The 26,972-nt window shown below is 33.8% G+C and overlaps 2 protein-coding genes across 2 annotated transcripts in view; both read left to right on the forward strand.

Moving 5' to 3' along the window:
• The window catches only part of LOC115884555, a 173,375-nt gene that overhangs the window by 91,119 nt on the left and 55,284 nt on the right, over window positions 1-26,972 (forward strand). The gene's annotated exons all lie outside the window — the stretch shown is intronic.
• LOC115884579 lies at window positions 5,606-6,436 on the forward strand. Its single transcript, XM_030903202.1, has one exon. It carries the CDS (start codon window positions 5,606-5,608, stop codon window positions 6,434-6,436), a length of 831 nt encoding a protein of 276 aa, XP_030759062.1.

Raw genomic sequence — 26,972 nt, forward strand, 5'->3', positions numbered from 1 at the left:
GCTTTTAAACATACTAAACCCTTATAATAAATGCCTTATTTTATATCCGAGAATCCAAAAATGAAATAAAATACCCGGTGTTCCATAAGAAAAAATATAACACTTTGGTATGGATCTTAGTTTTGACAAACCCTGTACATTTCAAAATAATTTTAAGTTATGCATATTGCCTTCCCGCATATACCCATAAAATATTTTGTTTCTACATCTTTCCGTTTTCGTATAATCAACCGAGGCAAATGAGGTGCGCGCCACCCTGTATATACACCTATCCATAGTTAACTTAAAAAATATTACCAACTTTTTATAGAGAAATAAATGGATTCGCATGGACGTCATCTGCCTTTTTTGCCATCGTCTAGTCTGTCGAAATCTTGAATAAAAAATCAGAGTATATCATTTTTATTCACAGGCCAATAATTGTATGTTCTATCATTTTTTGAATTTTATCTATCGAAATCTTCCATGAGCTTGTATATGCCAACCATGAGAAGTAAATCCGGCAACACCGTCCCTCTTTTTCCTGTCACGTTTTAGGCATTTCCCGTTCGATTTACGGAAAACCGAATCGACATCCTTTTTCCTCGATGAAAATCCGGTTTTTCTCGTTCAGATTTAATCATTTCCCTTATTAAAGTCGCCATAATCACGAACGAAGGTCCGTTGTAACCGGTAACGAGAGAGGACGCTACACTTTGGAATGTTTACAAGATAACCCGACCACTTAAAAAGCTCCGATGATTGAAATCTAATCGAAACCTAGCGCAAAATCGAAAAAAAGACCGTAAAAAACGATATAGAAAGACTGATACGATTTTACGTTCCGCTTTAATGTCTGTCAGACGTGATATTGTTAGGAACAGTTATTTCGGTTGAAGCATATCGATAAAAGTGCTCTACTTGAATTCTATGGTTCAAATATCTATATTCTATGTATACTTAAAATTTTATCACTAGGGATGTAAAAAACAAAAAAAAATATCGATATTTGAGTATATCGATATTTTTTTAAGGCGGCTACAGACGTTCATGCATACTTGACAAATGGACTTGTGCAAGCGTACTTGTACAAGTTTGCATTGACTCCACAATTCAAGCGCACTTGGATAGTTTAAAGATATGTTTTCACGCTCATGCAATTGGCTTGTGCATGTCCGATTTGCACAAGTAACTTGTTGCATAAAAACCAAAACCGCAAACTTGCACAAGCCAAAAAGTTTGACTTGAGTGAATCTGGAGCGGCCAGATAATTTGCTTGTGGTTGGCGCAAATGCATGAACGTATAAACGACACTCCAACTTTTTAACTCAATCGCCTACTTCCGCGCATGTCTGTAGCAGCGAATTTCGTGCCTTATTTACTTGTATCCGGCTTTTCATTTTGAATATTTGTTGTTATTTTATTTATAAGACGTTAAAATAATGTCAAACGAAAAGGAATTTATGGGAGAGTTGGTGTAACTAAATCCAACAAAGGCCGGTAAGTCGTCTCGTTCATGCGCAGGTAATTACGAAAATAGTCTGGCTCATTTGCTAGTTCTTTAATCAAATTAATATGGGAATAGGTGTCCCTCTTTTCGATCCAAGATCTCTGCGTTTTTTGGATCCTTTAATTGTTTAATTATTAAAACACCTGCTACTGCCAGTAGTTCATCTTCTTGGTCCATTATTCTGCGCACATTTCACAATAGTTGAATCGCAACTATTCAGGTCTACTCTATTGGTTCACTTGTCCATTAATTTGTGCAGTTCAAACTTAACTTTAAAACACCAATTCAGTTCGATTTGTGCAAATTTGCATGCACAAATCAATTTGCGCAAGCTGCTTGAACGTGAAAACGGACCTTTAGTTTGGTTTTAGTAGGTAAAAATTGACGAAGAAGACGCGCTAGCTCTTGCGATGTTCGTTGTTCTGCTTAAACAAAAAGAAAAAAGCTGTCGATTTTGGTACAAAAACTGGCTTCCAAAGAGGAATATCTATTCGCATACTAATATTTTAAACGAATTGAAGTTTTACCCTGCTGATTGGCATAATTGTTTACGAATGAATGAAGAAACATATTTTAAACTGTTATCACTGGTTACTCCTTTTATTGAAAAGAAAGACTACCATCATGAAAGAAGCCATAAGCCCCCATGAAAGATTATCAGCAACCTTACGATTTCTTGCGACGGGAAGAAGCTATGAAGATATGAAATTTTCCCGAACCTGAATGTTGCGAATCTTCAATTTTTTTCTCGCGTTTGCAGTTTTATCAATTTCTCGCAATTTTGTAATTAAACTTTTATATGCAGCCTCTCTTTTGTTTTTATTATGATAGTCCTTTGATTTTACTTGCCATAAACAAGGAGATTCTCTATAAATACTAATGAACTCCACCAATACATCGCGCATACTTTTTTCATGTTCACTAGCCATTTTTATCTATCTTCTGTTAACAAACAAATAAGAAACAAGCAATAAACCTACTAGAATCAAGTGCAGGCTTGCGCAAGTTTGATACACACGTTCTTGCATACTTGCGCAAGTCACTGGGGCATGAAGAAAATTCGTACAAGTCTATGCCACTTGCACAAGTCGAAATACTTGTACAAGTTTGTTCCTACACATGTTCAAGATTCTTATACAACTACGCTTGCACAAGTATACTTGTCAAGTATACATAAACCTCTGTCGCCGTCTTATTTATCACATATATACACTAAAAAAAAACTATCAGCCGAACAAAAGAATACAAACTTCCACCAGTCATATCCTTGATAGACTTTGATAAGGCTTTCGACTCGGTATATCCTAAGGCAATAATAGAAGCCATAGCGAAACAAGGTATTGGCAGGCCTTATATAGAAACTCTCGCCAATATATACAAAGAAGAAGAAGCCAAAACAAGACTAATGATATAGAAAACAACCCCAGATTTCCCAACTGGCCAAGGAGTACGACAAAGGGACGCGATCCCCAAAGGTGTTTACAGCAACATTAGAACAAATCTTCCGTCAACTGGACTGGATCAACAAAGAATTAAAAATAGATGTAGAATGTCTTAGTCATCTAAGATTCGCTCATGAGAATCCTAACTGCCAATAGTCCTGAAGAACTACAAGCACAAATTAATGAACTGAATACAGCCAGCTATAAAGTGGGTCTCAAAATGACTTTAGCAAAAATTAAAGTGATGTACAACGAACTAGTAGAAAGAATAGACATTCTAATAAATAACACAGCATTGGAAATAGTAGAAGAATTTATATTATTTTCTAACGGACATCCCGTATAAACAGGTGACTGAATTCAATTAGATAAAAGTAGAGAAAAATACTTATTCTCACGCCAAAAAAGGATTTTGCCCATAGACCAGAACCATTATAATATTTTAAGCTCATACGAGACATATGGTACTAATGAGTACCTCTCTTAGCAGTTCTAACTGTTGTAATAGGTATTCTTGGCTCGGCTTGATGGCTCCAACCAGTTGAGGATGTTGACTCGGAAATAGGTGTTTAAATATCGTTGAACTCGTAGATGATCTTTCGTTTTACCCCTTAAATTGTTGACATAATGTTAAAACCACTTTAAATATTATTGCTTTAAATTTAGAGTGAAAATAAAAAATACCGGGTGCGTCTCAAAAGTGACTCACCTATATCTTTTTATTTTCTCAGATAAAAAACGAGATCTGGTATGTTAATATATATGACATAAATTAGGATTTATTGACGTACCTACTCAATTGTTTTTGGTCACTTCCTGTTTCACCGGAAATGACTACAAGTTTTGATTTTTAAATGACACCCTCGAAATTTTTTTACTTTACAACAATGTCAAAAGTTGACATATGATATGTCATTCTACTCAGAGTGTCATTTTCTATGGAATAAAGTAAAAATATACCGAGGGTGCCATTTAAAAATCAAAAGAGTCATATCCGGTGAAACAGAAAGAGACCAAAAACAATCAATCAATTTTAATTTAGGTCATATTCTAACATTCCAAATCTCGATTGTTTATCTAAACAAATAAAAAATTATAGGGGTAAGCCATTTTTGAGATGCACCTTTTTTTTGTGAGGGGGTGGTTTAAAAATATTTTATAGACGAATAGTGATCATTTCCATGACCATCTCGAGGGAGACGGTCATAGAAATAACCCCTAGACAGTGTGGGATTCGGAATACCCACTAAAAACGGTCCACCTACGAGGAGTCAGCCGCCGAAGAATGGTCAGCTATTATTCCTGCTTATGTGTTGGGAAGAGAAGGGGCGCCCTGGGTGCCTGTAAGGCTAGTATTGGGATACGAGATTAGGGAGCGACTGGACACTACGTCCAGAAGAGTTTTGTGATTGTCCGGAAGACAGGGGGGATTTGGGGGGGGGATTTGGTACAGATGGATGGAGATTAGTTCATAGGGAGTAACATACTTGAAAGTATGTTTGACACCATGGTCACCAATTAACTACAACAGATGCGAAAGAACATCGAATTACGCGTTCAGGTTTCTGTAACCTTCAGAAAGAGTTCATAGACAATCCGCATCAATGTATAGTTTGGGTTATTATTTGTTTGGGTGAAAATAATCTGCACCAATACGTTATCGAGGCATACAATCTCACAGTAATTTAATAGATTGCTCATCATATTATATCAGTTCGTAGGAGATTAGGAAAAAAAATATATTTATAGTATAAAAAATTAATTTATTTAACAAAATTTAATTAAAGATGTGACAAAATAGTTTTCTATTGGTTCTATCTGACTTTTTTCGACTATATAAATCTTTATTTTTTGTAAACTTTAATGCATAAAATATTTTCAATCTAATAAATAATTTAATGATGTAAATAAGAGGAAATTTCTCACATGGGTGGACAAATTCTATAGTTTTCATTATATCAAACAGCCTCTGAATGTTTTCTTCAGTGTAAAACTCAGTGTTATCCAGAGATTCGGATTCTTTTGCAAATTTTAGACAAATATCACATTGATGTATTTGAAGACCCTTTTAAATGACGTAGTCAAACATAATTAAAGGCATTTTGAGTTAAAAACATTTCTCAGAGGCTGTTTGATATAATGAAAACTATAGAATTTGACTATTAGATTGAAAATATTTGATGTATTAAAGTTTACAAATAAAGATTTATATAGTCGAAAAAAGTCCGATAGAACCAATAGAAAGGTACTATTTTGTCACATTTTTAATTAAATTTTGTTAAATAAATTAATTTTTTATACTATAAATATCTTTTTTTTCCTTATAAATAAACACATTTGTATCCCGTTTTAAATAAGATATACAAATTACCAAAACTTAGAAATAACAGTTCAAAAGTTCAACAAAAATCCTACACCCGTTTTTAAAAAGGAACATATAACCACGCACTATGTCATTCCAGCAAGCGACGACGACACAGCATAGGTTTCCGGACTAAACGACTGGTGTATTTACACCACTCAATAGGCGTGTGGGGTTTGCCGAGCGGTTTCCGATGCAGTCGCTTTCTTTCGCATATGTTATAGGTAATTTGTGCCATGGTTTTGACATGACTAGCTACTTGTTCAAGTAGATGTTTATGGAGTTCTCGGTTTATTGAAGAGATGGGTAGGAATGACTCAAGGGTATTTCCTTGTGGTGAGTTATTCGGTAATGGACAGAATTATAGAGGAAGTATCATCACTAAATATAGGATACCGAATGGGACAGAAAAGAATCAGCATGGTATGCTACGCCGATGACGCAGCCATTTTCGCGGAAACGGAGGACGACCTGCAGAAACAGCTTCACAGATTCTACCAAGTCAGTCAAGCGATGAATATGACCGTATCTACAGAAAAAACGAAAAGCATAACCTTTGCTAAAGACCCCGTGAGATGTAAGTTGGTAGTTCAGGACAAAATCATCGAGCAAGTCTCACAATTCAAATACCTGGGTATGGATCTGTCGAGCCACCATGATCCAGCGAAGGACTTAAGAAGCCAGATCAACAAAGCGACTGCCATGTCGGGCTGCTTAAGGCAAACAATATGGGCGAACGAATACATGAGATGGGATAGCAAGGTAAAGATATACAAGACTTGTATCAGACCAATCATGACATACAGAATAGAAACCAGAGAGGAAACCCACAAAACGAAGAGCATGCTACGAGTAGCCGAGATGAAAACGCTCAGGACAATAATGGGAAAAACAAGAAGAGACCGAATTAAGAACACCGACATCAGGGAACAATGTGAGGTGCAAGACATAGTAAGGTGGGGCAGACAAAGAAAAAGAGGTTGGTACGCCCACGTGAGAAGAATGGATGAGAGAAGACTGCCACGAATTGCATTAGAAGGGAAACCAACAGGGAAAAGAGAACCTGGAAGACCACCTAAGAGATGGAAGGACAGCTGGCAGTCCACCTCCCAAGAACTGTTACAGAGGACCCATCAAAATTAACAGATCGCGAGATCTTAAAAATGAATAAGAAGAAGAAGAAGAGTTATTCGGATTGCTTTTGAGCACTGAATTATAAAGTGTAGGACTTGGGGGGATAAGAGTCGAGACCTTTATGGGTTCCGGCTGTCTATCGATGTTAATATTGGGTTTGAGATGCACCGGCGCGGCACCCAAGAAATGACAAGGCCGGACAGCTTATTCCTGACGTCATCAACTGGAGGCATAAACTTTGATTGCATTTGATACTATTTATACGTACATAATGGCTTTAAACTTTAATTGCTCCGAATTTTCAATTAATAATTAAACATAAAATTAAAAAAAAACATCAGATTGATATCCCATCTCACATTATCCATCGTTATTATATTTATTTATTCTGTAAGAGTGTCTAACTTTCTTTTCCAAGTCTATAATTTTTTTTACCACAGTAGTTTTTCAGACGTGTAATTGTAATAGAATTATTTATAAATTGTCATAAATGTCACAATAACTTCAGCATTATGAAGTACATTGCGGAATGTGCAATAATGTGTTATTACTTTTAATGTAATCTACAGTTATTTTTGATAAAAATATTTTGTATTGTGAATTCTGAAAAACTCCCCATGACTTTTCAAAACGTTGTTAAAAATTATATATTCAAATAAAACTATATTAGTTAATTCATCTTTTGGAAACCTAAGACTGCCTCTAGTAAGGTTTTTGATAAGTAAATTTTCAACCAAACAGAAATTATAATCAATGATCGTATCGTATGATATATTCATAATTTAACGTAAATTTATAAACTTCCACAATTAAAATAGTTTCAGGTTAGACACTATGTATATTTAGGTGTAATAGTAAAATAATAGTATATTAAACAACGAGTTTCGAAAACGACGTTTTGCACACGAGTTCGACAGTTTGTTGGCTCGAGCCGCAGACAAGAGCCACAAATCGAACGAGTGTACAAAGAAGTTTTCGAACGAGTTTTTACGCTATTTTTTCTACGACTACAAATTAGCAGCAGACTCACTCAGTTTTTGTCAGTTTTGTGGAATAATTTGCGATGTAATGATGACACTTTTCTGACGGCTGCGTTGCGTTTGGCGTTTCAGCTAAACATTGGAGGTTAAAAATGTTAAAATTGACACATGTCGTGCGCTAAATCCTTAGCACACAACAGTTTGCAAAACGCCATGTACGATAAAGCAATTAATATTTATAAATTAAACAATTAGTTTTCTTTTTATTCAGACTTCCCTCATAACTGTAACTGAGTTTACTAAATTGTCTCTCTGTGTGTTATAAAAACGAAAATAAATATATTTTTCTTTTTCTGTTTTTACTCTTTTACTCTTAAACAATAAATAAAATGCATTTGAAATTAAAAACAGCTTTAAAAATTCATTTATATACCACTTCATGAAAAATAAACTTTATTTGCTTGCCTGGCTGGTAAATCACATTTACCCAACATAACAATATCAAAATAAATATTTTATTAGAATATCTCAAATAACACGAAATAAAGTTTACTATTTCCGCTGCATTTATTTTTTATTTATTTTTCAGTTAATATTAAATGACCCAATATAATATCCCAGTATACAAATTTATATAGTTTATCCCAGCCCAATTATTTAGAAAAAAAAAACATGGAGAAAAATAAACTGTGAAAATCTGAAAGTTAGTGCCAAGCTGTTTAAAAAATGTTCTATTCGGAGTAAAAATTACTTTTTGTGCCTCGGCTGTATGTCAAACATACAACCCCGCCACGAAAGGTGTCGTTTTTACTCCTAATAAAACAATATACTATTCTCTAGCCAGAGTTGGTTACTCATATTTTTTAGTCTTTACTTCTGTAATGTCTGCCACGAAAACCATGTTTCGATTTTTCAAAATTTTGACACACCGGCGAGCTCAAAAGGTTCGCCATCACTGTACCAGGACGTGGGTACTTCAACAAAAAGGAATAAAAAACGAAAAACAAATTCCCATACGCATACCTCTAGCTTGGTGACACTTTTCGCCATGTAGGTTCTTTATTTTAAGCCTCTACAATTACCTCACGGCTTGTTAAAAAGACTAATACACGGCTAGAAGGCTCGTTCTCAGCCTTGCCATAGATTAATCTCCGACATTAGCATGTTTAAGAGGTGTTAACTCTTACTCGTCTTCGTGTCGTCATGTTTTTCCTGTAAAAGTAATTTAAATTTCACCTTTACTTGTTTTTTTCAGGTAATTGAACTTTCATCCTCGGGACGAATCGCAAGTTACTATGGTAAGAATAGTAGTTTTTGTAGTTTTTATATTTCTCAAAAATACGATATACTGCTTGTTTTTAGTACATGATATAAATCAGGATTGATTTATACTTATTCAATTTAATTTCGCTCACAGGAAAACGACTAATGATGGAAGTATACACGCGCCGGCGCCGAGGCGACCCGAGGCGCAACATAAAATTAACGCTTTTTACATTGTTATTGGTTAGAACCTTTTTGTCACGCCTGGGGTCGCCTCAGCGAGTGTGTACTTCGAGCATAAAACTTTTGATTTTTAAACGATTCCTTCAATATTTTTTTACATTATTTAATAGGAAATTGCATTCTAAATAGAGTGACATATTTATGGTAATTAATCGCAAAACAATTTCCGATGCACGTGGTCAACTTTGTGTGACAAGCGATGACGACAGCGCTGCCAGATTGTGATGGATTTATGAGATGAATCTTAATTTAAAATTGACAAACAATTTGATTAATTGATTTATTTGTTTTATAGCTTATTTTACTTATTACATATTGGCAAAAACTAGTCCATTGTGAAGATTAATATAAGCGTTGTTATGGGTTATTTATTTATTGATGTACAGGGTGAGTCAACGATAGAGTAAAGTCCATTATCTCATTTGTTTCGAGGTTTAACAACAACAATGGCAACTATGATGTTATAGCGTAATTGCATTAAAGATATGGGTAAAAATAGAAAAAATTGGAATAAATCGCAAACTATTAAAAATAGGTATATGACATACTTAATAAAAGATGAAGAGCTTTCCAAAATCTACCAGAAAAAATGAAAATATATAGGGTGTACTATTGAAATAATTTGATTTTTTTTAATTTTAAGTAGTTGAAATTCATAAATATATTTTGAACACTCTGTAGCATTTAACTAAAATATCTTTGCATATATCTTTTTTCATCTCTATAAAACTCTCATACCAAATTTTGGTATTCCAACTTGTGAAACAATGGTATCACTGACAATTTTTTACCACACTGCAATTTAACATTTGTCTAAACAAATTTAACGCTTTATTGTACAAAAAGCCAAAACAGCTTCATCGACAAAGCACTCACAAACAACAAAATCACAAAAAAAAATACAAACAACAAAAAATACACAATACAAATAATACAATTCAAAAAAAGTTAAGTCTTTAAAATTACAAAAAGAATATACATGGACAATTTTAGAACAGTACGCAGTAAATAGATATAATTTTAGAGTTATAAAATATTAAATACTAAATACTTAACTTAAATATTACAAAAACTATTAATTTTAGGTATATAACATTATATATAAAAAAGTTATGGAATTTTACGTAGAATCTAAAAATAAAAAAAAAATAGGGTGTTGCATTTAAAAAAACATATGTTATATCCGCCACACTTTTTTGAAGCACCCTTTATACTCTATAATAATTTTAGAATGTGTATCTTAACCTTCCCTATAACTTTTGTATTAAACATTTTTTTGTAAACCTCGCAACAAATGAGATAATGGACTTTACTCTATCGTTGACTCACCCTGTACAGGGTGGGTCAAATTCGACGCTTTTAAATGGAAACACCCTTTTCTATAGGATATAGACGAAAACTAATATCGGTGTCTGGAGCTAAATTTTTGTCAAAAACATGATGGTGAAAACCGCATATCGATATCTGTTACCGTTTCGGAGTTACGGGGTGTTTTTCAAAAATATGCATTTTTAACAAATCGCTGTAACTTTTTTGCTATGGAAAATTTTGTATTTTTATGAAAACATTTCCAAAGCACCCTTTTACGTTGAATTTAATGGTTTAAGTATCATTTTTTTAAAATTAATAATTTAAGAATTATCAACAGAAAATTTGATTTTTTATATGGGACACCCTGTATATTTTTAATTTATTGAAAAGAATTTAAAATTGCCTTTCGAAAAATATAACACACTTGATATTTTGCGCGATTTCTCTTCGAGATATAGAGTATATAAAAATTCGCCCGCTTTATATGAGGAGGCTTTGAACGGCACCGGCTGTAATGCAAAAAAAATCTAGCTGTGAGCATCAATTAAAACGAAAATAATATTTGCTATGAGAGATGCAGAATTTTATAACAATTTAAAATATATTTAACCAACATCAACATATTTAAACTATATCTAATAACAATAAAAATAAATAGCAAACCAAGACATGAGATTTTGCTACAGGTGTTCGACATATTAACCGTCTTCTGTTATTGACAGACGGGGCAGTTTTTGAACATTTCTCGCGGAATTCATTAACACAGTAGGGGTGAAAGATACCCTCTCATAACTGCTAAGTATTTCTAATTCGTGTCTAGATTATACGGAAGAATAAGGAACCTTTATTCTTCGGCAAATATATCCATAGGATTAGATCCATGGGCACTAAGTCAGGCGGCCTCGGCGGCCAACGGCTGGGATCTTGGTTAGCTATTCAATTATTCTTCAGCGTTCAGAGGCGGTGCGTCGTCTTGCTGGAAAAATGTGTTTTCGAGTTCAATTAAGGGCATATCATCAATAAGGGGTCCAAAGCCTACTATTTAAAAGTGGCGAACTTTTAAAAATTCTGTATTTCGAAGGGGATTATAACAAAATATCAAGTATGCTTTATTTTTGAAAAGGTAATTTTAAATTCTTTTAAGTTAATTAAAAATATAGAGGGTGTCCCAAATAAAAAATCAATTTTTCTGTTGATAACTCTTAAATTATTAATTTAAAAAAAATATACTTGAACCAATAAATTCTACGTAAAAAGGTGCTTTGGAAATGTTTTCATAGAAATACAAAATTTTCCATAGTAAAAAAGTTACAGCGATTTGTTAAAAATGCACATTTTTGAAAAACACCCCGTAACTCCGAAACGGTAACAGATATTGATGTGCGGTTTTCACCATCATGTTTTTGATAAAAATTAAGCTCCAGACACCGATATTAGTTTTCGTCTATCTCCTATAGAAAAGGGTGTTTCCATTTAAAAGCGTCGAATTTGACTCACCCTATACATCTTACGCCATAAATGGTAATAACAAGTAAGAGGGTGCTATTAATACACAAACTAATCACAGAATTTAATAAAAACTAACTTTGAAAGTGGTTAATGTGCTTATCAAACTTACTTTTCTGACTGCAGGGTAATAAAGAACCTTTATTGTCGCGTTCTCTCGTTCAAAATAGTTAAAAAAAAACAGGGAAGCTACAAGCTCTTGGTTTCGACTGTTTAAATGCTTCGGCATATTTTCAATACACAATTTCAAGAAATGCAATACAAAAACTCGAAAATTTAGTTCTTAAAAGAACTGTTTGTGCTTAAAAGTGCAATTTAAAAAACAACAACACGATATTGTAGAAGATCCCATGCCCCCCCCCCCCTAAAGTCTGTAAATTGTGTAAAATATTAGGCTTTTGGATTAAAAATGGCGCCCTAAAAAGCATATTCTACATTGCTTTTTATTTGGCCCCCCCCCCTAAAATAAATTCCTGTATGCGCCCCTGCTAGGCGTTAAACTGACTTTTTTATATTGCTAATCACGTTGAAATAATTAATACTTTTGTGACGTTTGAAAAAAAATATATTTTTTTTATTTTAGTCTCTACCACTTCTACATAATTCTACATAACCAAAGAATTAAGATGTTGACGCTTCTCGTCTCACATACCATCATTTAACGGTAGTTTTTAATTATCTCTCTCACTGTTTGTGGATGTTTGGCCTGGACTTCCTGCTAATTACTTGCGTAGTAATTTAACTACCATTTTAAGCTTCTGAAAGCAGCTAACGTTCAGGAAAAAATAAAATAAAATCCAGGGAATTCATGTTTTATTACTTTATTCAAATGTACTCGGTCTATAAAAGCTTGTCATTATGATAGATATAAATTTGCTTCATAACTTATAGTTGAAGAGGTCTATTTCTCTTTGAAGTGTCTGAAAGAAGAGATCTCTTTCAAATAAAATATTTTTTTTACTAACATTAACTTTAATTTTGAACTGATACACAACACAAACGGCTTCTTTAAAATTCTTCGGTCTGGGGATATTCTTCTTTCGTCTTTTTTTAATCGGACATTTTTAAAAAAATTAATTTTATTTTTCAGAAACTATTAGAGACAGAGTTTACCAAAAATGCTTTTTATATCTACTAATGGGTAAATGAATTTGTAGATATATTTAGGACTTTTCTTGGAACTTTAGTTTCGGAGATATTAGTTTAATCGGACCTTTTTAAGAAAATTAATTTTATTTCTCAGAAACTATTAGGGACAGACTTTACCAAAAATGCTTTTTATAACTACTAGTGGGTAAATGAATTTCTAGATATATTACGAATTTTTTCGGAACTTTACTTTCGGAGATATACATTTAATCGGACATTTTTAAAAAACTTAATTTTATTTTTCAGAAACTATTAGAGACAGAGTTTACCAAAAATGCTTTTTATATCTACTAGTGGGTAAATGAATTTGTAGATATATTAGGACTTTTCTTTGAACTTTAATTTCGGAGATATTAATTTAGTCGGACCTTGATATTCTTCTTTCTCTGCTTATCCATTAATGGATGTTTGCAACCACATTTTCCATGGCTTCCCTATCTCTGGCTGTGTGGATCAACGTCTATATGTTACTAATGCCTGTCCACTGTCTTATGTTTTATGTTCCGCAGCCAAGGCATTTTTTTCCGTCCCAGACATCTTCTGCCCTCGATCTTGCCCTCAATACTGGTCTGGAGATAACAACTTTAAATTTATGCAGCGGCTCAAGTCTGTTACAGGCCAAGCCTGTGGCGGACCAAACCTGTTACAGGCTAAATCCGCAGGCTTTACCTGTCAGAGTAAATTGGTCTAAAAAACGAACGAAAGGTAGTCAGCCAACTTGTAACGATACTTTTTCTAACCGGCAGTTTTTATTTCATTAAAGGTTTATCTATACAGAGTTTGTCTCAAAAGTGGCTCACCCCTATAACTTCTTTATTTTTTCAGATAAAAATTCGAGATTTGGTATGTTAGTATATGACCTAAATTAATTGGCGTATTCAATTGTTTTCGGTCACTTCCTCTTTCACCGGAAATTATTACAACTTTTGATTTTTTAAAGGCATCCTCCGTATTTTGTTACTTTATTCGATAGAAAATGTCATATCATATGTCAACTTTTGACATTTTCCAATATGGTTTATTTAAAATTGCAACATGCAGTTCATAACGACAATTTGGCTAGAAATACCAATGTGTGGTACCAAATTATTATTAAAAAAAATGCTTTTTCCTAATATGCTAATGAGCCACCCCCGTTCCGTGTGAAAAAATTGAGATATGATTATAAATACGATTTGGGCATTTTTTAACCGGTCAGGACAAGACACATTAGACAATCAAATCTATTTTTAAAAGGCACATGATTAAAAATTAGGGTTTTCAACACAGCCACCGCACTCTAGATTAAAATTTAAAATACAATTTTTTTAAGTGAGAATTTCAGAAGTTGACATATGATATGTTATTCTATTCAGAGTGTCATTTTCTATCGAATAAAGTAAAAAAATACCGAGTGTGTCATTTAAAAATAAAAAGTTATAATCATTTCCGGCCAATACGAAGTGACCAAAGACAATTTAATACGTCAATCAATCCTAATTTATGTACTAACATACCAAATCTGGTTTTTTATTCGAAAAAATAAAAATGTTATAGGGGTGAGCCACGTGGGACGCACCCGCTATAAAACTGCTAGAAAACGTCGAACTTTCCTGTCAAAGATAATTTTGGTAAATTTCTTCCAGAAACAGAAAAAAAATATAATTGGTCTGTGAATGAAAATAACAGGCACAACTGTCACAGTCATGTATAGTCTGTCCAACAACAAGATCCTTGACAGTGATAGATGTGTCTGTCATTTTATTTTCAAATTAGTTTATTTTATTTTACAGATAATTAAGTTGGTACAATTGGAACGCATAGCAGAAAATTAATATATTTAAAATTTGAGTGACAATTGATTACTTCAAACTATTGTGAAAAAAACTGTATAAAATTGAGAAAATCTAATCGAGTTATTTTATTAAAAACAATTACAAGCAAGGGTTTATTTTAAAAAACACCACATACCAAAAAGGATATAAAAAACATTTCCGGTTTCAAACTCAAGCAACTTCCTGCACTTATTGTGACATTTATCAATATAATTATTCAATATTGTTATTATTTACCTATCGTGTGCTGCTATTTTACAGACACTCCAGTTTTTGGTATCATATACAAGATAGTATACAAACTTTATTTGTGGCTAATACATCTCTCTGGCCATAATCTCTGGCAAACTGTCTCTGGCGCTCTCTGGACACCGAATATTAACTGTAAACTATGGTCAGGGTCAACACTTAATTTTCCCGCGAGTTTTCCTCCACTTAATTTTAAAAAACACGAAACACGTAATAACAGTCCAAAATGCAAAATATTTATCATTTCTATTTGACATCATTTGACACAAAATTATAACCTATAAATTGGCAAGAGTTTGACAACTCTCAAAAATCTAAAGGCGAGTTCACACGCATCGGCGTTCGTTTGTCATTCATCTTTCCGAAGAAAAACAGAGTATATCTCTTCGTTGGACAGACTATACCATATTTTTTCCAGTGTTTTCAAATTCGCATAACATTTTTATGAATACTGAAATTACCAGGACATGCCCTCGCAGCCCATCACGTTTACTGACGATATCCCTAAGGCAAACTGGGAAATTCCTGTTATTTTACAGACGACAAGACAAGACGAGCGCCGAATATCGGATTGGAAATTTGCGGTTTTCAAATAACAATGGCGCCAGTTCGTGCCGCTGACGTCTATAATTTGTCAAACGGGGAGGTTAGGAGTGCTTTTGCACTGGCGGCTATTTAATTAGGGGGGCGAAGAGACGGAGAGATAAAATATGGTTCTTGGTTTCCGCAGATGTTAACTCGAAATTTTCCGGGATACAGAAACGATGTCGATACAAGATTAAAAGCCCTTTACAGTTAAAATACTTATTTTTACATAGTATACTGTAAAGGAGGAGTATCTAAGTCATAAAAATGGAATGAACCTGTACATTTACTGTTTTAGTCTAGTAGAAGTATTAGTCTAAGAAACTATCGAAAACAGGAAATAGCCATCTTATCCGATAGTCAAGCAGCACTAAAGGGAACAATTCAGTAACCATCAATACGAAGTTGGTTAAAGGATGCCTAGAGAAGCTGAACAAATTAAGCAAAGAAAATAAAGTCCTCTTACACTGAGTACCCGCTCACCAAGGGATAGAAGACAATGAAAAAGCAAACGATCTAATAGCTAGAAAAGGAGCGAACACTCCAGTAACTGGACCAGAACCGTTCTACTCTCCAAGCGGAAACCAACTTAAAGTGGAACTGAAAAACTTGGAAGACGCCTTCCGTAACCGAGAAAAATCAAAGGTTTTCCTTGGTTTAAGTACAAACAATCTTCGGTTTGTCACGGGGTTTCTAACAGAACAATATCTCCTCATCGAAGACCTTAGTAGATTGGCGCTCAGAAAAAAACGGCAAATGCAGATTCTATGGGGAAAAATAGGGAAACACCAGAACACCTTATCACTAAGTGCGCCGAGACGATAACCTTTTGTGCCATGTTTATGGTCTGATGTCGTAGATTATATTATTATTATGTATTGGTCTGATGTCGAAGATGGAGAGCTGGCCTCTGTGGAGCCGTCTCATGTACTGTCCTTTGTCAAACAAGTTAATACTTTCTCTCGGTCTTTACTACTATGCATGTCATAATGACAAGAATTTTTTAAGTGTGGTACCGTGAAAGAAGTAGCTACCAAAATCTGGGCAGCAAATGACAAATACATAATAATGGTTTAACTTATTCTACTACATTTATTTTTTTAATTTATTGAGCATCAACTACCGTATGCTAAAAAAATAACGGTGTACAGTTGGTTTGGAAACACAGATATAGAAATAATTCATATTGTTTTTACTTGGAAATGGACGATCGATGACATTTCCCATATTGTTTTCCATATAAAATGACAGCGATCTTCATTTCATAATTTCATAGGCATCGCTGATCCCGTTTTTTTTTCGATCATACGGTATCTCCTTAATCAATTAGGTTCTAATATACTAATACACTTTACATTTACCTAGGACAGGTGCGAGTGGACCTATGCGAGAGTAAAACAGCGGATTACCGCATAATTTGATCTTGTAGATTTTGTGGATCTTGGACCAAAAGAAAATGTTGAACTTAGGATCTAGTTCATATCTTAGTCCATATATTTACAGGTTCAAATGTACTTCGAAGGTTTTTTGCTGATTTAATACTGTCTACATCTACTCTTACGAGATGATCACTGTGCCATCGACAAATGTAACAATTGTGCTGTCTTCCAGTTCTACAACATATCTGGTATATATTAAGAACAACATAGGTCCTATCACATATATTTCCCTAATAGAACTATTACATTTTCTTGTTTGACCCTAAGGTACTAATTTCGACGTTCTGAATGAAGCTTTATTTTAATTTAAGGTCATCGATTGGGTAGCGATGTTTTTACGTATCTAGGCCGAAATTCTTTGTCTATCGATTATGCTGGCCAACGGAGCAGATCATCATCATCATCATTCTCAGCTTATTCAACCATTTCCAATTATGGTGTAGCCTCCCTCACATATTTGATACTCTCTTTGAGTTGAGCCCATTATTGTCAATTGTTGCCTATGCGGGCCCAAGTTATCCCTGCTAATTTCCTAATATCATGGTCCCATCTCAAGTTTGGTCCTCCTCTAGGTCTCTTAATTCCTCGTGTGTACCATGCTGTAATTTTTGTGGTCCGTCCTTCTTGACACTTGAGGGATTTGATTCTGTGGATGGCATCTATTACCTGGGTCTTTTGTCGTATCCACTCTATTCTTTTACGGTCTTACTTGGTTATTCCCAATATATTTCGTTCCATTGAGCCTGCAGTTTCCTTATAATGTCCGTTTTAAGGGTCCAGGTTTCGTATGCATAGATTATGGCTGGTAGTACACATTGGTCGAATGTTTTCTTCTTTAGATAGAGATTGTAGATTTAAATATGATTGAGTTTCTTCCATGTACTCCATGCTAACTTAATTCTTCGGTTGATTTCTGGTAGTACAGATCCCGAGCTGTGTATTAGTTGTCCAAAATATATATGTATATGTACTCTTCTACTATTTCCAGTTTTGTGTTATTTATTAGAATGTATTTTCTGTCTACTAGTTCGTTGTACATTAGTTTAATTTTTGCTCAATTCATTTTGAGACCTTCATTGCTGGCTGTATTAGTTCGTTAATTTGTGTTTGTAGTTCTTCAGGACTATTAGCTTTTAGAACTATATGTCATCAGCGAATCTTAGATGGTTAAGATATTCTCCATCTATTTTTAATCCTTTGTTGGTCCAGTCTAGTTGATGGAAGATCTCTTCTAGTGTTGCTGTAAACATATAGAGATTTATAAATAACTTGCCCTTTGACCAGTTTTACTACTCTATGGTTACAGGCTACTTGTTCGAAGGCCCGCTCGGCGTAAATCTTTTATAAACTCTCGCATTCCTCGGCCTATATAGGTCGCGAAATACCTTCGTGACCTGACCTGAGAGGCTGCGCCCCGCCGAGGCAGCCTACTTTTCGATAAAATCGTGAAGTCTGTCGACCTCTGACACTGACCGTTCGTTAAAATGGAAAATGCCAGTCACGAGAATGTCCGAGCCTGCCCCCTGTGTGTATACGTATGGATGTAAAGGCGTCTATTTTAGTCCGAATAGGGATGGTGATATTTTAATATCTAATAACGATATTTTGAATATCGATATAGAGGGTAGTCCATTAGTGTGAGGATGTTCAATATAGTTGTCGAAGAAATGTAAAAAATATACAGATGTTGCATGGCATATAATGGTTGTCCATATCCTTTAAATATTCTGTTGTATATAAGGTGTCTCAAAAAAAAGGTATCATACAGTTTTACGTTTTTGCTCATTACTTTTACTAATATCTTTAGTTCTGTCAGTGTTACTAATATTTATTGAAACCAAGCCTGTATCGTTAGTTTTTAATGTTTTTTAAATTTTAATATATAGATTTCTTCAGTTGGCCGCAACCCTCTAAATCAGGGACGCGACATGTGGTGGAGGCGCCGTTGGTTTTTTTAAATATTTTTTACACCACCACTCTTGTGGTGAAGGCGTCTTTGGTTCCTTTCGATATTTTTTTACCCCACTACTCAAAAAAGAGACCGGCGCGCGGCGCCTCCACCACATGTTGCGTCCCTGGTTTAGAGAGTTGCGGCTAAAAAAAGAAAAATAAGGAATATAAATTTATTACAAAATTAAATACATTAATTTATGTAGGAGAAAAACCAAGGAATATTTTTGACCAACCAAAATATACTTAGAAAAAATATATATCCACTAGCGTGTATCCGCAACTTCGTTCGCGTCTAATTAATCATTTGTAATGGTGATGATAAAGCAAAGCAAGAATTTCTATTAACATATAAACTGGATAAAATTTTCTCACATTTATGACAGCATGATAAAAAACAATCGAGAAACCCCTCCTTATCGAACCTCTGTACACCCCACAGTCAATCCGTTTCCCAAAAATCAGCTTTAAATGTCAAGCAGTTTAAGCAGAATCGTGATTATACAATGGTCATATTTTATGAAACACCCTGTATAAATTTTTAAAAAATCTTAAAATATGTAAAACAACAAAACAAAATATACGTGTTTAAGATTTTTTCCGAAAAACTCACCGGTTTTTAAATAAAAAAATATTTTAATATTTGAAGGGTGGTTTCACCTCCTTAGTATTCGAGTTTCGAAAAATCCGTTCTTATCGAACCTCTACACCCTAAAGTCAATCCGTTTTCCAAAAATCAGCTTTTTACGTCAAGCGCTTTAAGCAGGATCGTGATTAATCAATGACCAGATTTTTCGAAACACCCTGTATACATTTTTTAAAAATCTTAAAATATGTAAAAAACAAAATAAAATATACGTGTTTAAGCGTTTTTTCGCCAACTTGGCCATTTTTTAAATAAAAAATATTGTAATATTTGAGGGGTAGTTTTACCCCACTGGAACTGGAATTTCGAAAAATCCCTTCTTATCGAACTTTTACACCCTAGAATGAACCTGTATGTCAAAATTGAGCTTCTTACGTTGAGTGGTTTGAGCAGGATCGTGATTAATCAGTGAGTCACTTAAGGATTTTATATTTTAGTATCTATACTAATAATTAAAAATAATCTATCATATTTACTTTAAAATCTTCTAGTTATTTCAAATTTGATGACCATATCTTAAATAATCTAAAAAATGTCACTAAAATACTCTTAATTTATTAAATATTAACATATTTGAGATATATCGATATATTTCATACATCCCTAAATCAGCTCTTAGAAAAAAATCGAAAAATAAAGGGAGTGGTGAAAAATCCATCAAATTTACGCTGAAAGTGGAAAGAATTAAGGTAAAATCTCAGGAAAATCGTAGTAGGGTATTATTTGCTTTCTGAAAAGACGCTGGAATTTATTAAACTATGCAGAATGTTGTAAATATTTATGTTATTATATGTTATTGTTATACGTTGACCTAATAGGGAATTCGTGCAGGTTAGATGTCGGCTATTAAATATAGCGAATACTGATAATAATTATGTATAATTTATAGTATGGAAGCAAACTATTAATTATTATAATAAGGATTTGGAGAGATATTATTCGCAGAATACTAACCAAAATATAATATAAGATAATTTTGGGTTGTTATAAAATAGTTTTGACATATTGATATCCAAACCCGTTAACGACAAACAAACACGTTCTTCTTAGTAGCACAAACCTTCGCAACATTCCTAAGAATGTGCCACAAGAGCTCCTATATTGGTCTTCTTCAAAATATTATCATTAGCCACAATAAAACTAGTGACAGGCAAATGCAATTTTCTGCCCTCTTGGTTTTACTCTATCGAAAGATGCGTAAAATTGAAGGGTCCAGGGGAAAACATGATACGCGCCATTTCACTGATTCTATATTTTTAGGCATATATCAAAGGATTTAACAACTTATTGCCCTGCAGAGTTTATACATTTTATAGGGACCAGTTAGACCTACTGTAATATTGTAAAATACTAAAATTAAGAAATTGGTGCTTATCAAGTTTTTCTCCTGGACCCTTCAATTATTTTAGATATAGAAGTGATAGTGAAGCAGCCTTAAGAGCTGCGTTTCGAAGTTGGTCAAAGAGTGCCTAGAGAAGCTGAACAAATTAGGCAAACAAAATAAAGTCCTCCTACTCTAGGTGCCAGCTCACCAAGGACTAGAAGGTAATGAAAAAGCAAACGATCTACCTAAAACAGAGCAACACTCTACTAACTGAACCAGAACCGTTCTGCTTTCCAAGGTGAAACCAACTTAAAGCGGAACTCAAGAACCTAGAAGACTCCATCCGTAACCTGGATTGGGAATCGTCCAATAGTATAAGACACTCGAAAAAATTTCTTAGAGCTTACGACCGAGAAAAATCAAGGATTTTCATTGATTTTAATTAGAACAATCTTTGGATTGTCATAGGGTTTTTAATATGACAATGTCTCCTCAACAAACTTCTCAGTAGATTGAAGCTAAGAAACAACGGCGCGAACACACAGATTCTGTGTAAATGGGGAAATGGAAAATGGGAAACAAATATCAGAACACCCCATCACTTTCAGTTTTCAAAATTCTCCAATTAATAGAATGCAAGACTTACAAGAGAGTCTTGTAGAAATCAGTTATCAAAAAAAAATCATTAAAACCTAACAAGGAGCACAATATTGTCAAGAGTTTGCGTAACAAAGATTGTTTCTACCTAAAAGCTGATGAGGGAAATAAGGTTGTTATATTAGATAAAAAAAGACTATTACGATAAGGTTAACAACTTATCGATAATGGTCCTTACATAAAATTGAAAAAGAATCCTTTGTCTAAGATGGTAACAGATGTTAAATAAACTTTAAAAGAATGTAACAACCTTATTGATTTTTCTTTAAAGAGAAAATTGCAAGTATCCAATCCCTCATTACCAAAATTGTATGCGTTGCCAAAAATTCATAAACCGGACAAGTCTATGCGCCCAATTGTTTCGGCTGTTCTCCGAGTTATAATTTGGCAAAATGGTTATCAAGGGAGTTCGAAAATTTACCTAATCATGAACCTTCTTTCTCAGTTAAAAATAATATTGAATTCATTAACAAAATTAAAAATATAACATTGCATGAAGGTGAAATTTTGGTCTCCTTTGATGTATCTTCGTTGTTCCCAAGTGTTCCAATTCCACATATTTTAGGCTACTTGAAGGAATGACTGAACGCAAATGGTCTCGACAACAAAACTGTGATTGAATATATTGCGCTTACATCATTATGTATGAAACAGAATTGATTTCAATTTAATAACAGCTATTTTGAACAGCGGGAAGGTACAGCAATGGATAATCCATTGTCTCCATTTTTGGCTAATTTATTCATGAGCAGGTTTGAAGTGGAGGCTAAGAATCAGTTTGAGTATTTTCCAAGAGTATGGTTTAGGTATGTGGATGATATTTTTGCTGTTTTTGACACACATTCAGACACCATAGATAATTTTATTTCTAAGTTAAATAATCGTTTTCCTTCCATTAAATTTACGCATGAAATTGAGAACAATGACAGATTATCACTTCTAGATGTATTAGTTATTAGAAATACTAATAATTGCCTGGAATTTGATATCTATAGGAAAAATACGACCACACGCAGATATATTCCTCATGAATCACATCATAGTGTTGAATATAAAATGGCTAGTTTAAATTTCTTAGTTCATAGATTACTTAGTTTCCCACTTTCCAACGAAAGATATGAAATAGAAAGAGATTACATTAGGAATGTAGCTGAGTATAATGGATATTCTCCTTCACTAGTTGATAAATTAATTAGAAAACGTAGGTATAGGTTAATGATTTCTGAAAATTCGACTTTTCAAGTGGAGAAAGATACGTCAAAATTTTTTTCAATACCGTTAGATAGACGTGGTTTAAAAGGAATTTTTGAGAATGTGAATTATAAACTTGTGTTATTAATAAGTTAAAGTTAATTATAAACTTATAATAAATTACAACAATTATTAGGTAATCCAAAGGATAAAACACCTCTACTGGAAAGGTCGGGTATTTATGAAATTTCTTGTAAAGATTGTAATCAGAAATATGTTGGGCAAACTAGAAGATCAATATTAACTAGATTTAAAGAACATTTAGCTCAGATAAGATATGGTAGACCTGATAAATCTTGCGTTGCCGAATATACTGTTGATAAAGGACACTGAGCGAGTATATAAACGCTCCAATTGTAGATTGTATTTTAGTTTATAATCATCTGCTGATGATGCTAACATGGTTAGCGAAACGCGCTTCCAGTGTAAAAGTAAAAGTGTTTTGGTGTATTGTGGTGATTTAGTGTTTTATTTTGCTTAATACAATGCAACTAGCTATGTCAGGGTAATCTGAGTGTCTAGCTTCCTACATTTAATTAATAATAATAACATCATTTTTTATCAATACTGTCTTGTCAATTTTGGTCTGATCTCAGTTGGTGTTGACTTTTGTATATGTTTCGTTTTGTAGCTTTTATAATAATTAATTGTTTTGTGTTCTTTGAATTTGTGCTTTTGTAATTTGTAAATTATGCAGCATGGCCTATTTATCGATGAATAACGCTGTTGTGTATATTAAATAAAAAAAAAATTACGTGCAAACATTGGTACAACTATTTCAGGCATTGCATACTCCTGTATTATTATACTAGATATGTTAGATATTAGAGGTTACTCCCGTGGAGCAGTTTCCAGTGACGACGCCTACAATTATGCGTACTAGGTACTTTTTGTACTCTAGTAATTGTTTTGTCTTTTTGCTATTTACCACTGGCCACAGTCTTCGAGCTGTAGCGCAGTCCTCACGGTGTTCCCACGTCTTTTGCTGCTTTGCCTTGATGGTAATTTTTATAGTTTCCTTCAGTATGTTGATCGTCACAAGTGGTGGGTCATCCGTCACGGTCTCTCCCCTAGCCCCGCTCTTTGGCGAGTCTGTCCGCTTCTTGGTTGCCCATCACATTGCTGTGGCCTGGCACCCAGCACAGAGTGGTCCCGCCTTGACGCAGCCAGGACAGTGCTTCTGGGCAGTCCATTGCAGTTCTCGATTTCACTAATTGCATGGTGATGCTTCTTAAAGTGGCCAAGCTGTCAGAGTATATGACGATATCTCCTATTGGTCTATCAGTGATTTTCTCTCGTATACAACTGGCCGCTTCCTTTATAGCGTAAACCTCTGCTTGTAAAATATTACAGCCATCCGATAGTCTTAAAGATTGTTGGATGTCTAGTTCCTCTGAGACGATGCCTATACCTGTGCCTCCTGAAGTTATGGAAGCATCTGTGTAGACTGCTATCTCTTGAGTGTTCATTACTCGGTTGCTTTCCCACTCTTCTCTTGTCGGGATGCGAATCTTTATCTTTTCTCGAAAATCTCCAAAAAATCTTAGAAGTAATTCCGTGACATTTTTTTTGACACACGCAGCCACTGCATGGGATGCCTGGCCGCTACACAATACTGTTGCACGTTTACAAAGTTAGTTTATATACTGTAATACTAAAGCCTTCTGACATAAAGTCAATTTATATTAACAAAGAACCGAAAATTATGAACGCATTTTAGGCGGAATTTTTGCCATACATCGATCTCAAAAGCCTTTTGAAGTAGAGTTATGTGTGTGTGTGTGAGTGTGTTACAAAGCAGATGTTGACTGACAAAGCCCATGCCGTACATCGTTCCAATCAATTTGATACGCTGGTGCTCGGACCGTGGGCATTTATTTGAATAAATGAATATTAACCCCAAAATTTCGTGCGGTTCTTCCTATTGAAAACAAGCCCGGCGAAAAATTGATTCAAAAATTTAATTATTTTCTCTGTTGCTACATCCTGACGATGTCATATATCATTTTTTATACAGAAAAAACCGTTAAGCTTAATATTTCTAATTAATGTAGATAAATGAGTTTTCCCTAAATAAGGTAGGGGTGATTAAATTAGGAGGTAATTCATTAACCTCCTAATTTAGGTGATAAAAGTTTATAATAGAAAAAAGTTTCCAAAATGTTTATGATGTAAAAAATGCTAAAATACAGGGTGATCCGAACTGTACCAGAAACCTCATAAAAAAAATAATAACTATGAAAGTTTGTATAAATGTATGTCTAAAATGCTTAGTTTTGGAGACAGAGGATGTAGAAGTTTCATTTTTATTTCGATTTTTTCTAAATAATTTCTGAAGTATCGTCTATATTTGGATGAAAATTGGTGTCTGGAAGTTTTTGGACGTGAGAAATTTGATTTTGTTGTCAACATGACTTCTATTTGTAGGGGGAGCCACCTACACATGTTTAAACTGTTTTGATGAGTAATAACATGGTAATAACTTTTGGTCCGTACCTTTTTTTACTCAGTAGTTTTATACAGGTACGGACGAAAAGTTATTATTCATCAAACCAGTTGAAAAATATATAGGTGGCGCCCTCTACAAGTAGGAGTCACATTGACATCAAAATCATGTTTCTCATGTCAAAAAACGTGGTATTCGGTAAGAAAATTTCACACCTAAATTTGAAAAAAAAAATATTAATCCAACATGACATTTTAAAATAATTTCAATTTGTTAAGTTCAACCTTTTCAACTGTCAAAAAATTTCCACTAAAGTTTCGTGGCGCCTCGAAAAAATTTCCGGAAATGTTTTCAGTTGCCATGGTAACTAGTCAACATTAAAGCATGTTATTGGTTGAAAAGTAGAGGTGTGAAATTTTCACTTATAATATCACAAGAGCTTAAATTATTTTCGGAAATTTTTTTGAGGGCACGAATATTTTGAAAATGATCCCGAGTCGAAGACGAGGGATAATTTTCCTAAAATATTCGTGCCCGAAAGAAAATTTCCAGGAATAATTTAAGCTTGCGTGGTATTCGGTAAGAAAATTTCACACCTAAATTTGAAAAAAAAAATATTAATCCAACATCACATTTTAAAATAATTTCAATTTGTTAAGTTCAACTTTTCAACTGTCAAAAATTTCCACTAAAGTTTCGTGGCGCCTCGAAAAATTTCCGGAAATGTTTTCAGTTGCCATGGTAACTAGTCAACATTAAAGCATGTTATTGGTTGAAAAGTAGAGGTGTGAAATTTTCACTTATAATATCACAAGAGCTTAAATTATTTTCGGAAATTTTTTTTGAGGGCACGAATATTTTGAAAATGATCCCGAGTCGAAGACGAGGGATAATTTTCCTAAAATATTCGTGCCCGAAAGAAAATTTCCAGGAATAATTTAAGCTTGCGTGGTATTCGGTAAGAAAATTTCACACCTAAATTTGAAAAAAAAAATATTAATCCAACATGACATTTTAAAATAATTTCAATTTGTTAAGTTCAACCTTTTCAACTGTCAAAAAATTTCCACTAAAGTTTCGTGGCGCCTCGAAAAATTTCCGGAAATGTTTTCAGTTGCCATGGTAACTAGTCAACATTAAAGCATGTTATTGGTTGAAAAGTAGAGGTGTGAAATTTTCACTTATAATATCACAAGAGCTTAAATTATTTTCGGAAATTTTTTGAGGGCACGAATATTTTGAAAATGATCCCGAGTCGAAGACGAGGGATAATTTTCCTAAAATATTTGTGCCCGAAAGAAAATTTCCAGGAATAATTTAAGCTTGCGTGGTATTCGGTAAAATTTCACACCTAAATTTGAAAAAAAAATATTAATCCAACATGACATTTTAAAATAATTTCAATTTGTTAAGTTGGCCAAGGTATTGCTAAAACTCAAATGGGTAATATTTCAATATATAGACATTGTAGTTCATTCACATTATGATTGTAGATCTTATGTTTACCTTTTCAACTGTCAAAAAATTTCCACTAAAGTTTCGTGGCGCCTCGAAAAAATTTCCGGAAATTTTTTCAGTTGCCATGGTAACTAGTCAACATTAAAGCATGTTATTGGTTGAAAAGTAGAGGTGTGAAATTTTCACTAAAATTTATTCGTTACCATGGTGATTTGTAAAAAAAAAACACGTTTTGATTGGTTAAAAATTACAAATGTGGAATTTTCATCCAAAT

This window comes from Sitophilus oryzae, unplaced genomic scaffold (assembly GCF_002938485.1).
Source record: "Sitophilus oryzae breed Bouriz unplaced genomic scaffold, Soryzae_2.0 scaffold_302_pilon_pilon, whole genome shotgun sequence".
Lineage (NCBI taxonomy): Eukaryota > Metazoa > Arthropoda > Insecta > Coleoptera > Curculionidae > Sitophilus > Sitophilus oryzae.

Coding starts and splice junctions, on each gene's coding strand:
- LOC115884579 (XM_030903202.1), top strand. CDS start 5,606: ATGACTCAAGGGTATTTCCTTGTGGTGAGTTATTCGGTAATGGACAGA.